The sequence below is a fragment of the Narcine bancroftii genome, chromosome 4 (assembly GCF_036971445.1).
Source record: "Narcine bancroftii isolate sNarBan1 chromosome 4, sNarBan1.hap1, whole genome shotgun sequence".
NCBI classification, from domain to species: Eukaryota; Metazoa; Chordata; class Chondrichthyes; order Torpediniformes; family Narcinidae; genus Narcine; species Narcine bancroftii.
This window is the reverse complement of record NC_091472.1, coordinates 202,083,010-202,098,266: the sequence shown is the minus strand read 5'-3', so window position 1 is coordinate 202,098,266 and position 15,257 is coordinate 202,083,010. Positions and strand designations below refer to the sequence as shown.

The following is a 15,257-nucleotide window of genomic DNA, read 5'->3' as shown; positions in this document are numbered from 1 at the left end:
TTCAATGGTTTCTTTGCACCAGACAAGACTACCAAGAACAAAAGGCAAGATTACTGATTTTGTTTCAGCCCTTGATATCTGGTCATTTTTAATTACCAAAGATGTCATGTTAATGAGGCACAGATGGGCAGATGGAAGTTGGGTCATAGATTGACCATGATCTTTTGCATAGTTCAACAGATTAAGTACTGACCTTCTGTCATACACCTGCTGTCTGTGGCAGCACAGCATCTACTAGAGTAGATTTTTTTGTTTGTTTTTTTTTTTGCTCAGCCAATCAGTGGTAATTCTGCCTCGCCTGCAGGAAAAAGAATCTCTGGGTTGTAGATGATGTCTCCCAATAAATCTGTATCTGAATAGAGCAATGTATATTTGATGATCACCACATCAAATTATAAAATGACGCTGGGAACAGTTGATAGACAACAGACCGACAGTCATCACAAAATTCCAAACACTCACCATCCTCTGAAGCAAGAGAAAGGAATTTTTCAGAGGTAAAAAACTGCTTCTTCTCATCCAAAAGCAATGCCCAGAAAGTTGCCAACTTGCTTTCTGAAAATCAAATTACAGAAACATATGAATGGCTTCAAATTTAATACTATGACCTCCCACAATTAAATTTCCCCGACAATGTCAGAAATGCAAGGAATTCAACATATTCCAGGGAGTGAATAGGAAGCCATAAGCAACTTCCATCATATGTGGCTAACATTTCTGGTCGACCTGAAACATTAGCTGTTTCTCTTCACACAGATGTCCTGACTAGCTGAGTATTTCCAGCACTTTCTGATTTTATTTCAGTTTTCTAGCATCTGCAGCTTTTTTCTGATTTACTTCCTCAGGAGTTTGTGAAGGTTTCATATGACACCAGAAACCCTGGCAAATTTCTACATATTTGAGTTATTAAATGTGCTGACCGGCTGCATGGGGACACCAATACCCCAGAGCATAAATAAAGCCCTCCAAAAGGTAGTGGACAAAGCACAGGACATCACAGGCAAATGCTTCTCCACTATCGAGAACATCGACAGGGAATGCTGCCGTCGGAGAGCAGCAGCAAACATCAAGGATCTGCTCCACCCAGCACACGCTCAGTTCTTACTGCTGCCATCAGGAAGGAAGTACAGGTGCCACAAAACTCGCCCCACCAGGTTCAGGAACAGCTGCTACCCCTCCATCATCAGACTCCTCAACTACAGACTCAATCAGGGTCTCATTTAAGGACTTTGACTTGGGCACTTTATTGATTTTTTTATTCTCTCTATATTGCACAGTTTGCTTACATTCATTATCTGTTTACATGTATACGCTGTGTACAGATTTTATTGTACTACCAATAGGTAATTCTGCCTCATCCAAAGGAAAAAGAATCTCAGGACTGTATGTGATGTCTTGTACATATTCTGACAATAAAACTGAAAACCTGAAATCAATAGAGCCCATTCTAGCTTAATCTAATTATCCATCAGTTACTGGACATCAGGAATGGGGACAGTTTATGGTAGGAGGACTTTGAATTTAAAACAAACCTACACACATAGCGGAGTTAAAAGAAAAATTGCTGAGAAATGTCAACAGGTCAAGCAGTATGTCAAAAATGATGCAGAATTTTAAAAACATGTAAAGGTCAAAATGTTAACCCTTTCTCTTATGATGAATATTACCGGACCTCTGTTATCTGTCAGATTTACCCCTTTCTGTTTTGTTCTTGGAAATAAAAAAGGAATTTCTAATTCAATTCTTGATGTTAAATTATAGAAAGCCACCTACCAACTTGTGTGTCCATCAAAGATAGCCTGCAGATCAGGACAGCAGCTGCTACACCTTCTGTAATAATGGGAACCTGGGTATTCTGTGAGACCACCTTTTCAACAGTCTGCAGGAATAGCGGCAACAGTTCTAATGCTGGAAGTAAAGTGTCACCTGATTGGGTGGAAAAATATCACTCAACAGTGAGTGAAAATGTTAAGCTGATTTTTTTTGAGTCAAAAATTCATAAGTGCATAAATCAATGAAAGTTATGAAAATTTTTACACAAGCAACATAGTTAACAAAAATAAATGTATTGCCTTGTTGAACATGGCTAAATTTTAATTTGCCACCTCCACAATGTCGAATTAAAGGGCATACTAGAATTTATGAAGATTTTCTCTAAACTTAAATAGGACATTACATCACGTAACTACTGTGTATGAGTAGGAGATGAATCAACTTTCCATTTCAATAAAATTACTCATTTGGCTATCAACATGGTAAAAGTCAAAACTTTTTCCTGAGATGCCAATACAGATTTATCTGAATCGCGAGAAAAACCAAACAAAGCAATTGACAGGCCAAATTAATTTTAAGAATCGTTGAGAGAGTTTGGAAAATGTCTTTCAGATTACTAAGATTATACATAATATTAAAGATAGAAAGTTCCAATTTATGAAATTGAGGGAATAACTACTGTATGTTGCAATGATTCATTGTCTGTTCTCCAGGAGTCACCAGTGGTTCCACATTATTGATTTTAAAAAAATCAATTATATAAGGTAACCTTGATTAGAGGGAGGAGGTAGATTAGATTTAGCTTTTGTGTTTTTTTTGGGTTTTATTTTATTTTATTCAAGTTATTTCAACAAACGGGTTTAACATGGTTGCATAGATCATCTCAGTTAAATGTTTTTGGAGTACAAGCAATTTTTTTTTGGCTTTTTTGTATATTATTCATGTACAAATGAATTACTATGCAAGTGTCAATTCTGTATGTATGCTTTTATGTTCCACTCAATAAAAATCTTTTTAAAATAATTTATAAAGATCACCACTTGCAATAAAGAAATGTCACAGTTTGGTGGCTTTGAAAGGTTACAGCTCTCATATTCCCACCTCTCTCCATGTCATTAGCCCCTTGTACACTTGTGCCCCACTAAATCGGATGTTCAGTGTCCCAGAATAGGAATGGCATTTTTGGGACACTGCACCCATTCACACTTGCAAGGAGCCATCCCCGGGGTTAGGACTGCTCTAACTTCTACCAGTGATGGTGGACCTGCCCTAAATCCTGATCACTGTATTATGATCTTATATTTCAACAAAATTAATCATGCCTAATTATAACATAATTAAGCTTTATGCACAGAACAGTACGAGTCCTCAGCCCCTGTTGTTGTGTGCCGACCTATTTAAAGCTTTATAAGGGACCGTGGGAAAATGCGAGCAATTAATAGCAATAGTGGACAATTTTTAAACAACTTGGGAAAGTTGGTAGCTCTATCGGGCATAATTTATACAGCATGAGAAAGTTGGTAGCACTATTGGACACAATTTATAAATACCATGGGGGGAAAAGCAATGCAGATCTGCCCTCCTAGAAATACATGCAGCTGAGAAAGGGCTGCATGTACGGAGCCCTCTTGGAGGGGTTTCTCTACCGGACAGCATTCTGGGAAGTCAGGTCCGCCACAATTTTTTCCCACGGTCTTTATAAATTGTGTGCTATAGCACTACCAATTTACCCATACTATTTAAAAATTGTCTATTGCTATTTATTTCCTCTCTCTTTCCCGGTGCAACTTTCCCATGGCAAAGTTTATACCTTCATTGTGACCTTTTCTACTTCACGTTCCTTCACTCACAAAAACCTGGGTCACTTTTATCCCAGAATGCAAGTCTGCAGATACCAGATTATACTAGGCATTGAGAAGATTTTCCTTTCATATTAGACCCTCCTGAGGCCAATTGGCCGTTAATTCCTGAGATCACTTGCAAGTGTGAAAGGGGCTATTCTCTTCCATCTACCCCTCCCACCCATCCTTGAAGTTAAAATCATATCACTTGCTTTTCAAATAAATTAACAACATCATTTAATCAGGGATACCCTGCAAAATTTAAGATCAAGAGGAAACTCTCCATAGTTGAAATCACATCTTAGAAAAAACATGTTATTTATGGGGGGCTTATGACCACAACCCCAAGATACCTCTCCAGGGGTGTTCTCAAGCCAGCGTTTAAGGTCAAGCATCTTCAGTTGCTTCTTCAATGACCTTTCCTTTCATCAAATCAGAATTAGGGATGTTCATTGATAATTCAACATGCTCAATTCTATTTGAAATCTTGCAAATAATGCATCAGCCTGTCCCCACAGCACCAAGATCTGGATAACGTCCAGGCTTGAGCTGATCACTCAGAGTCACACCACAGCAGTTCCATCTCCAACAAGCATCCAACCATCCCCTCACATCGTCAGAAACCATCTGATGGTTGCACAACCACTTCATCACTGGGGATCATTCCGGAGCAGATCATCATCGCCAAGTGTCTCTCTTAGGTCAGAGCTTCAAATGGTTCTTTAGGTAAAAGGGAAAAAAATCTACTAATAGCCTAATTAATGAATGAGCAACTACTGAAAACATCTTTTTCAGATGGACTGCTGGTCTTAAAAACATTAAGAATCCATCACTGCAAATAAATTAGTGAATAACATGCTAAAAAAACAAGTAAAAATATTTGAAGTACTTTTAAAACTGTACTCACCATGGAACGAGACTAGCATACATTGCAAGTATGCATGCCTGACAGCTGATGTTGATGTTTTTAGTGTAAAGGCCTTCTTGAACCATTCTACTAGCTTCTTGGGGATTTCAGTCGCAAACTTGCTGCACCAGAGTGCAAGAATGGAAATGGCATGAAGTAACGTGCCCTCGTGAACTGCAAGGAGAGCACATGTGCAAACACGTACTTTAAATACAGGCAGTTACAGAAGGTATTCAACCCAGCTTGGATCACAATGTCAAAGCTACTTCAATAGCTACGGCTCTGCATTGGACCATCTTTTAAATGACCTCCAAGGCTTTTGACATGACAATCACACCTTGCTCAACCTTAAAGCACTTAAGATTCCTGACCCTCTATCTTTCACCAGCAAGAACTTGTTTTCACCTCTCAATATTAATTGGTTGGGGGGGGTTAGAGAGGAGTTATCCCAATTTTTAACAAAAGCAGAATGTCACTTTTATGGTAGTGAGCAGATCATCAAACAGTGTGGAAACTAGTCCTTCGGCCCAACTTCCCACGCCAACTAAAATGTTCCACCCACACTCATCCCACCTGCCTGCCATTGGCCCATCTCCCAATAAACCCATTTTATCCATGCATCCGTCCAAAGTTTTCCTTAAACACTGAAATAGCACCTGCTTTAACCACTTCCTCTGGTAGACCATTCCATACACCCACCACTCTTGGGTGTGTAAAAAAAAAACATGTTACCCCTCAGGTTCCTGTTAAATCTCTCCGCCCTCACCTCAAACCCATGTCCTCTGGTAACTGGTTCCCATACTCTGGGCAAAAGATTCGCTGCGTTCACCCGATCTATTCCTCCTGATTTTGTTGATGAGCAAGACCAATGAAAGGGATTTCAACTGTTTGCTCTTCCCATGAATTGACATTCCAACCACGTAGTAAGGGGCTGAGATCAGAGACACTAAGATGCTCATGATTCTTATTACCACATTCTTTTCATTTGAAATACATCTTTTGTTTAGGTGGGGACCTACTAAATATTCTTGTTTGGGATGGCTGTATACTTTCTGACTTATTTCTATTCTGGGCCACGTTCTTTTACAACATGGTAGAAGCTGGTACCGCCTCAGATTGAAGAGACTGCCATCCGTGCGGTACCTCTTTTCAATCTTCTTCAGCATGATGCTGAACCAAGCCATGAAAGACCCCAACAATGAAGACGCTGTTTACATCCGGTACCGCACGGATGGCAGTCTCTTCAATCTGAGGCGCCTGCAAGCTCACACCAAGACACAAGAGAAACTTGTCCGTGAACTACTCTTTGCAGATGATGCCGCTTTAGTTGCCCATTCAGAGCCAGCTCTTCAGCGCTTGACGTCCTGCTTTGCGGAAACTGCCAAAATGTTTGGCCTGGAAGTCAGCCTGAAGAAAACTGAGGTCCTCCATCAGCCAGCTCCCCACCATGACTACCAGCCCCCCCACATCTCCATCGGGCACACAAAACTCAAAACGGTCAACCAGTTTACCTATCTCGGCTGCACCATTTCATCAGATGCAAGGATCGACAATGAGATAGACAACAGACTCGCCAAGGCAAATAGCGCCTTTGGAAGACTACACAAAAGAGTCTGGAAAAACAACCAACTGAAAAACCTCACAAAGATAAGCGTATACAGAGCCGTTGTCATACCCACACTCCTGTTCGGCTCCGAATCATGGGTCCTCTACCGGCACCACCTGCGGCTCCTAGAACGCTTCCACCAGCGTTGTCTCCGCTCCATCCTCAACATCCATTGGAGCGCTCACACCCCTAACGTCGAGGTACTCGAGATGGCAGAGGTCGACAGCATCGAGTCCACGCTGCTGAAGATCCAGCTGCGCTGGATGGGTCACGTCTCCAGAATGGAGGACCATCGCCTTCCCAAGATCGTATTATATGGCGAGCTCTCCACTGGCCACCGTGACAGAGGTGCACCAAAGAAAAGGTACAAGGACTGCCTAAAGAAATCTCTTGGTGCCTGCCACATTGACCACCGCCAGTGGGCTGATAACGCCTCAAACCGTGCATCTTGGCGCCTCACAGTTTGGCGGGCAGCAGCCTCCTTTGAAGAAGACCGCAGAGCCCACCTCACTGACAAAAGGCAAAGGAGGAAAAACCCAACACCCAACCCCAACCAACCAATTTTCCCTTGCAACCGCTGCAATCGTGTCTGCCTGTCCCGCATCGGACTGGTCAGCCACAAACGAGCCTGCAGCTGACGTGGACTTTTTACCCCCTCCATAAATCTTCGTCCGCGAAGCCAAGCCAAAGAAAGAAGAGAAGCTGGTTCCATTGTTTGAACCTGTGCCACTCATTTACACCCAAATTAACGGATAACGCTGCAGATTTTGGAGGGTGGAAGGAATCCGGAGGATACCCACACGTGGGGAGAACGTACAATCTCCTTACAGCACCTTCGCATTCGAACCCAGGTCGCTGGTGCTGTAATGACATCACGCTAACCCCCATCTTAACTGTACTGCCCTTGCTCATCTTTTCAAACGTGCAGTCTTCAGTAGTAATACCTGTTTAAAGGTCCCAACAGTTGATATTTTTGGAATATAATAGAATAGGACAATTTGCAGTTTCAAAGTCTTATTTGCATTTGCTTTTTCCAGTTACAGGGAAAAAAGTATTCCATGGAATGTACAATCATTTTTAATGCTTTGTCAAAAAGGACATACAAAACAATTGGTCACAATACAGGAAAGAAAAATGGCAATTTACAGCATTCAAAGGCTATATCACAATTCATCACAAAATCTAAAGTGAGGAAGAGTGGATAATGATTACACATACTCAGACTTCACAACCCAAAGATGCTAACTCCATACAAATCAATGTAAAAAAAATTGCAAAGAAGTCAACTTGCCAGGACAAAGGGGCTACTACATTCAATGGAAAAGATGTGAAGGTCCTAAAAGTGGGAATCCCTTAAGCTTGTTCTACAATTCAATTGTGTTATTCTATATCACTCTCATTCATGGGTTGTGGCGAAGGCTGTACAATGCTTGTACTTCATCTGTACCAGTCCAGAGAAGCTGGTAGCAAACTACCTTCTTGAATAACTGCCATCAGCCTGGTGAAAGGACAGGGTGTTCCAGAATTATATCAGAAGGGAAAGTGAAGAACTATTGCCATCTTTCCAAGTCAGGTTCATTTGTGATTTGGAGGGGAACATGCTGCACTATGGAGCAATCTGGTCGCAAATTAATTTTTTTCAGCAGGGAGCCCCTATCCATTAAAATTAAATAAATCTCTTAGTTTGACTTTTTGCAAATTATACCAGGTCAAAACCTTTACTTTGTGTATGGATGGGGATGGAGGGACATGACAACAAAGACCCAGCTCCAGACCGCCACTGTTTTGCAACGAAGATGGGTGGCATGGTTAACGTAATGGTTAGTGCAGCGCCGTTACAGCACCAGCAATTGGAACTGGGTTTGAATCCCGTGCTGTTGGAAAGGAGTTTGTACCCGTGTGGGTTTTCCCCGGGGGCTCCGGTTTCCTCCCACTGTTTGAAACGGACTGGATGTAAATTGGGCGACACAAACTCATGGGCCAAAAGGGCCTGTTGCTATGCTGTAAGTCAACAATTTTTTTAAAAAGTTACTCCTGATTTAGTTCTTTACAGATGAGCTTTAATTTTACAATTCTAACCTTGGCTACTCCACAAAAACTGTTATTTTACTTCAGTAAAGGTTCTATTATTGTCACATAATACAACATTTAGAATGTAACATATGTGAAATTTTTTAACTTTGATCTACTGTAAGGCAGACAGAGTCACCACTTTGTCCAGTGTCCCTCACAGAAACCCACAGCACCTGGTGTTCCTAGGCGGCCTCCCCTCTAAGTACTGACCAGGCCTGAGCCTGCTTAGCCTCCGAGATCAGACAATCTCGGGCGTATTCAGGCTATTAGATGCTATTAATCAATGAACATTACTTAAAATTTACATCTCTTTGCAATGTGTGACATAACACGCTTTTGAGAGCAACCAAATTAAGTAAGAGATCGGGAAGATGGTTCTAAGTGCAGTTGGCATCAAGCTGGGTCAGTTATGATACCAGAGGGATAGGTTCAGGTGTTTATTCCTCCCCTCCCCCCCCCCCCAAATGCAATAGTTCTGTCCCCCCCCCCCCAAATGCAATATTTCTGTCCATAAAGATAAAGATGCATTTAGTTCCGGGAGGTTGGGGTTGGGGTGGGAGTAGGTAGTGAAAAATATCCTGGCAAATTAATATTATCTAAAATGTAGCGAACTGTAGTCACTCACCTTCTTGTTGCAGGAAGGGAATGAACAGTTCAGCAACTGTACTACTCAGGGTTTGACTTGATGTACCACTGACTGTATGGTGACTGCAGCTTCCAATACCTGTGCACAGGAACAACGAGTTAATCCCCGTAACTCTGCATCAAGTACTTTGGAGACAGACTTCACTAATATCAAGACTTAATGGCAGGACACAGGTCTCGACCTCATTCATTTATTAAGTCCCAGGAAATTGGGAGAGCAGCCATTTTGATAATTGCCAATGCCTTACTGGATGATAACGAAGACTTATGCTGCTGCAGGAGGGTGCGGAGATCAAACCTACCAGGCACCCATGTAACTTGGATCAAACAATCTGGTTGGTACACAAAAAGCAGTCAACAAGGGGAGGTAATATTTGTGAATCTTAAAGGATTTGCAAATATTTTAAAAATGCAGCATTCTGACACCAAAAGGGAGGATAACAGTGTAAGTAAAATGATGGACATCGTGGAGAATTCGAGGAAGCATCTTCCTGCACACAGCTTTTCCAATTTTGCAACCAGACTGAAATTTTAGCCCCCTTTAAGAATATTGCAACATTCAAGCATCACAGACCCTTTGGATATCTCATGCCAAAACAAGATGTGAAACTACATGGGTATCATGTACAGCTAATTTGTGGAAGAATATTGTAGAAAATAAATGAACAATTTTACTAAAACAACACAGAACGATGGGGAATGCTGTTGGGGCACAACATTTTTGCAGCCTCGAGACTAGGTATCACAATGGGTTCCTAGGTCAGTGGCTTATCAAGGTTCTCAACATCATGAGGGAAAGTGGGTGAAAACCAATAGTGTGATACTATGGACCAGTGGTTCTCACTCTTTTTCTTTCCACTCACATCCCACTAAGTAATTCCGTGTTCTGTGTTCTGTGATTATAAGGGATTGCTTAAGATGGTATGTGGGTGGTAAGAAAAAGTTTGAAAACCACTGTTGCATTTGGAGTATTGTGTGCAGTTTTGGTCACTTAACTGCAGGAAAGTTATCAATAAGACCGAAAGTCTGCAGTAAATTCTTACAAGAAACTGGGTCTTGAAAAACTCCGTTATAAGGCTAGGATAAACAAGTTAGTACTTTATTCTCTAGAGTGTTGGAGAATGAAGAGAAATTTGATAGAGGTATACAAAATTATGATGGGTCTAGATTAGTGGTTTTCAAACTTTTTATTTCCACTCACGGGCCACAGGTGCTCTGTGATCAGTAAGAAATTACTTATGGTGGTACGTTGGTGGGATAAATTTTGAGAACCAGAACTAAATAGTTTGCTTGAGAAAAATTGCCATTGGCCCATTTCCTTTGGAGTTATGAAACAGTGTAATTAACGGGACAATTAAAACAGTGGTTTTCAAACTTTTTCTTTCCACTCACATTCCATCTAAGTAATCCCTTACTAATCACAGAGCACCTGTCATAGGGATTACTTGAGGTAGTATGCGAGTGGTAAGAAAAAGTTTGAAAACCACTTTAAGAGATAGTGTAAATGCAAGCAGGGCTTTGCCACTCAGATGAGGTGAGTCAAGAACGAGAAGATATGGGTTAAAGATGAAAGGTAAAAGTTTTTATAGGGGCTAAAGGTGAAATGAAATGTGTTTATAGGGAACATTAAGGGGAACCACACAGAGAGTGGTGAGAGCATGGAACGAGCTGGCAGCTGAAACAACGAATGTGGGCTCAATTTTGCCAAACCCTGCCCGTGGGTAGTGACACAGAGACTCTAATTCGAAGGGGAAATGTGCGCAAGTTTACCTCTTATAATTTTATATTCCAAAGTGAGGCCCCGAAGCCGGGCTTACACAGGTCGAGGGAAAGGTGGGAGTCGGACTTGGGCACAACAATCCACGACCGGTGCTGTTCAAATCTGTGTCTCGACAGCGTGACAGCAGTTATTAATGCTAATTTGACATTTAACAAAAGTTTGGATAGATACATGGAATGGAGGGGAATGAAGGGCTATTGTGTGGGTGCTGGTCATTGGGCCTAGGCAGGAAAATTATTTAGCACAGACCAGATGGACCGAAGGGCCTGTTTCTGCAGTGTAGTGTTCTATGGGTCTGTATCATCAAAACACAAACAGACAACAGATGTGACAAAAATCACATCTAGCCTGCTAACCCAGCTGAACAAAGATTGGTACAGAAAGTGCTCTGAGTGAGGGGGTGGAGGGGGGGATTACAATGTCTAACCTTGGGTGTCCTTTGACGACATCATCACTAATGATTCATCAAACACCTCCACGAAAATTTCTATTTTCTTACAAGAATAAGAGATTGTTGATAAAGAACTATGTTTGCTTTAAAATTTAAAAAGTGATTTAAATCACCAACCTGATAACACACTCATCTTCTGAGCCACAGCAGTCAGTTTGCCCTCAGAGCCTACAGGATAGAAACAAGTGATGGTGAAATTAAATACCCCTCACCCAATACCAGAAATCAGTGAAATTAGTAAGTCACGATGCATTCATACACCTTTCACATCCCCTTATCTCATGGCTCTTCGCAGCCATGAAGCACCATTAATATCTATGAAGTGAGACAATAAATAAGTAGAATAAGATTCCATCAATGAAACATAGAAAATAGGTGCAGGAGTAGGCCATTTGACCCTTAAAGCCTATACCACTCGGCCTCTAAGGCATACTCTACCCTTCAAGATCATCTCTGATTTCATTGTAACCCTTATGTACATTGAATACATGCTCAGATTGCTTCAAAAGCATGTACTCTTTAAAGAGTATACAGCACGCAGAACTCCAGATGTAATATCGCCATTGCTTGATGTAACTGAAGCATAACCTCCCCAATTTTCCAATTGTTGCCTCAAGATAACATTTCCTCATTACTTGCTACAGCAGTTTATCAGCCACCTGTAAATCATGTCCAATGATTTCCAAATCCCTCTGCACCTAGAGGTTAGCAATCTCCCACCATTGCAATAATGAGCTTTATTTTATCTTGCCAAAATTAGCACTTCACATAGTCCCACATTATGCTCCATTTCCTAAATATTTGCCACTCGCTTTTCTTATTTGAGGAGCAGGCAACCAGCTACACCTTGAATTATGATTGCCACTCACCAAAAACCAGCCTCCATACTTTTGGTCCCTTGATTCTTACAAAATTGTGAAAAAGTTGATTCCTCAGATACACGTTTTTCTCTGCGGTCTCTTACCAATGCCTAGTCACAAGCTTTTATCATTCACAGTCACCTTTGCTGAGGCATTTTATGAATACCTTCTGTAAATCTAATATGGTGCATCCACTACTTCCCTTTATCCACATGGAACTTTTCAAAAACCCCAATAGATTGGTGAAACATGATTTCCCCATTTCAAGATCTCAATATATTTGCCTGATTTCCCACACATTTCTCATTGCCCTGCTACGATCTCAAGTATTGGAAGAAATTGGAAACCCTTCTCCAAATAACACCAAAGTATCCTTTACAATCAAACAGAGCTTTATCTCATTGTAACAATTTTGAGACAGGAGCCTGTGCTGCCAAAACCATCCATGTGACCAATTAACCTTCTCACCCCATGTTTTGGAACGTGGAAAGAAACCGGAGCATCCGGAGGAAACTCACATGGACACAGGGATAACGTACAAACTCCCTACAGACAGCAGATTACTGGAGCTGTAATAGTGTCGTACTAACAGCTACACTAACTGCCAGCCATAAACATTTAAAATTCTTAAAATTTAAATTTAAATTTAGACATACAGCACGGTAACAGGCCATTTTGGCCCACGTGTCTGTGCCGCCCAATTTACATCCAATTAACCGACATCCCCAGTATGTTTTGAACAGTGGGAGGGAACCAGAGCCCCCACACAGACACGAGGAGAATGTACAGACTCCTTACAGACGGCACAGGATTTGAACCCTGGTCCCGATCACTGTACAGCCTTCATGTGTAATATTATATAATGAAATTACAAAAGATTTGCTTTACCTTCCCCAATGGCAAATTATAGATTTACCCCATCGTCATCAAAAGCTTTTATTAAAGTGATGGAAATGGTTCATAAAGTTGCACATTATTCCCTTCACATCAAAGGACAAAATAGTGAATTCTCTGTTAACTTTCTGGAATTATTTTATCTGCAAATCCCTATCTCCAATTATAGCACAAAATCCTTTGAGGGGAAGTGGCTGTGATGTGATTAATATTACTATTAGAAAGATCACATAATTTGTGATAATGAAGAGGTAATGAAGCATATTGCAGAAGAGAAAATTATTGGATCATGAGTACAGTAGCCCCCTTATTCTCAGGGGATATGTTCCAAGACCCCCAGTGGATGTCAAAACCGTGAAAAGTACCGAATCCTATGTTTTTCTACACATACATACCTGTGATAAAGTTTAATTTATGAATTGGGCACAGTAAGAGATTAACAACAATAACTAATAATAAAATAGAACAATTATAACAATATTTTAAAAAGTCACTTGAACACAAGCACTGTGATCCCACGACAGTCGACGCGTTAACAGAGACGGCTATTAAGTGTCTAACAGGTGGAGAGCGTATAAATGTGGATACACTGGACAAAGGGATGATTCACACCCCGGGTGGGACGGAGCAGGATCTCATCATGATACTCAGAATGGCGTGAATTTAAAACTTATGAATTGTTAATTTCTGGAATTTTGCATTTAATATTTTCGGATCACGATTGACCGCAGGTAACTGAAACAGCGAAAAGTGAAACCACGGATAAGGGGTGGGGGGGAGGGGGGGGGCGGGGAGATCCACTGTATTGTTAAGGGAAATAATGAGAAGAGGGATAATGGGCACATTGAACATGGGGAAAGACACCATATTTGGATACAGTTTGGAATCTTAGATCATGAGTCCTATCACCTGACCATGTTCATTACCCAGAACCAGAAAGACATCTCTAGTTGGATAGTTTACATACTGTATCATAAATACTTCTTGGACATACTCAACATTTTCTGCCCCATCTAAACCCTTTGGACTAAGGAGGTGCCAGTAAGTATTCGGGAAGCTGATATCTCCCACGAGAGTGAAGAGGGTTTCCTAGATTTACTTGAAAAGATATTACCTCCAAGAATGGCAAAGAGGTGTCTCACGAGAGATTCTGCGGCAGACGGGTCACTGCACTGGTGGGTCAAGTTGCGTAAAGCTATCACGGCCTCGTCCATCAGCTGAGGATTATTGGACTTCAACTGGCCTGGAGAAAGAAAACAAAATAGTTAAAATGTCGTGCATCAATTTCTTGTAGCAACAGATATAAATTAGTTTAAATTTTGATTTCAGGTTTAGCTGGACCACAATTCAGAGTGTTACGAGTCCAAAGGACACCAAAACCCAGCAGCAATAGACATTCACAAAGACAAGTGGTTTTTAAATAAAAGTTTCTTTTAATCAACTTTCAACATGAAAATGGAATCAAACTTTAACTCTCAACTTCACTAACCCAAATTAACCCCCTTCTAATTCTAAGCACATGTGTATGTAATGTGTGTGTAAATTTAAGAAAAGTTCTTTGGTTCACAGTTCAATCTCACTTCTCCTTCTTCCAAGTTCTGGATGCAGGCTATTCTTATACTGTGCACAGAATTCAACATGTATGAAGTTAACCAGGCTTTGGTGCTCGAAAGATAAACATTTACCGCTCAGGAAGGTTCTTGTAGGGTTTGCAGAGAGAGATTTATTGTTCCAGGATTTCCACAAATGAGGTGATGAAACTTGCCACAACAGGGTTTTCCAGATGGTAACTTCTTTCTTCAAGCTATCACAGAGTTCCATTCCTCTTATTCCAAGAGAAACATCAGACAGATAGTACTTCCAGCCATCTGCCACTCTGGAACTTTCTTTCCAAACCAGCTCTTCCTGGCTTGCACTGTTCAGCTGCTTTTCTTTGTCATACACACTAGCTGACTGAGAGAGCTTCTCTTCTCTCCCTCTCTCCAACTGAAAACTTCCAGCAAACCCATGTGACTCACTCACTTGCAAGACCCCCACCTTCTTCAGCAAAAAACGTGCGTTCTTTCTTCTGGTCAAGCTGTTGTTAGATAAACAAACCCCAGGAGTGACCTTCCTGTAAGCACCCTGCAGAAAGGTACTTGTAGCTATCCTGGCTCCAGTTCATTCATTTTATGACGTCAGTTCAATTAACACCTACTTGTGAAATGTGCTTACATTCTCCAGAAATCTTCAGTAATTCTTTAGTCTTTCAAATAAGATCCATTTTAAAATGTGTGCATGTATGTAACCTACTCTAAATCTTACAAATTCTCCCCAAATATTATCCAATTCTCCCAAAATTTTTATCCATTACAAGAGACATTATCAGACATCGTTAAAGATGATGCAAGATACTAAATCTGTATAAATCATCAAATTAAATATAGC

General features: G+C 40.9%; 1 protein-coding gene across 2 annotated transcripts in view; it reads right to left on the bottom strand.

The window, feature by feature from the left end:
- The window catches only part of gcn1 (GCN1 activator of EIF2AK4), a 177,220-nt gene that overhangs the window by 134,862 nt on the left and 27,101 nt on the right, over nucleotides 1–15,257 (bottom strand). For both annotated transcript variants that reach the window (XR_011356331.1, XM_069933655.1), the window contains exons 11-16: nucleotides 13,945–14,073; nucleotides 11,194–11,244; nucleotides 8,826–8,924; nucleotides 4,522–4,695; nucleotides 1,774–1,926; nucleotides 463–555 (exon numbers count right to left, since the gene is read on the bottom strand). Coding sequence is in view for 1 of the 2 variants with exons in the window: in XM_069933655.1 (XP_069789756.1) it covers nucleotides 463–555; nucleotides 1,774–1,926; nucleotides 4,522–4,695; nucleotides 8,826–8,924; nucleotides 11,194–11,244; nucleotides 13,945–14,073 (699 nt within the window). In the remaining variant the exon portion in view is untranslated. The remainder of the gene's footprint in view (nucleotides 1–462; nucleotides 556–1,773; nucleotides 1,927–4,521; nucleotides 4,696–8,825; nucleotides 8,925–11,193; nucleotides 11,245–13,944; nucleotides 14,074–15,257) is intronic.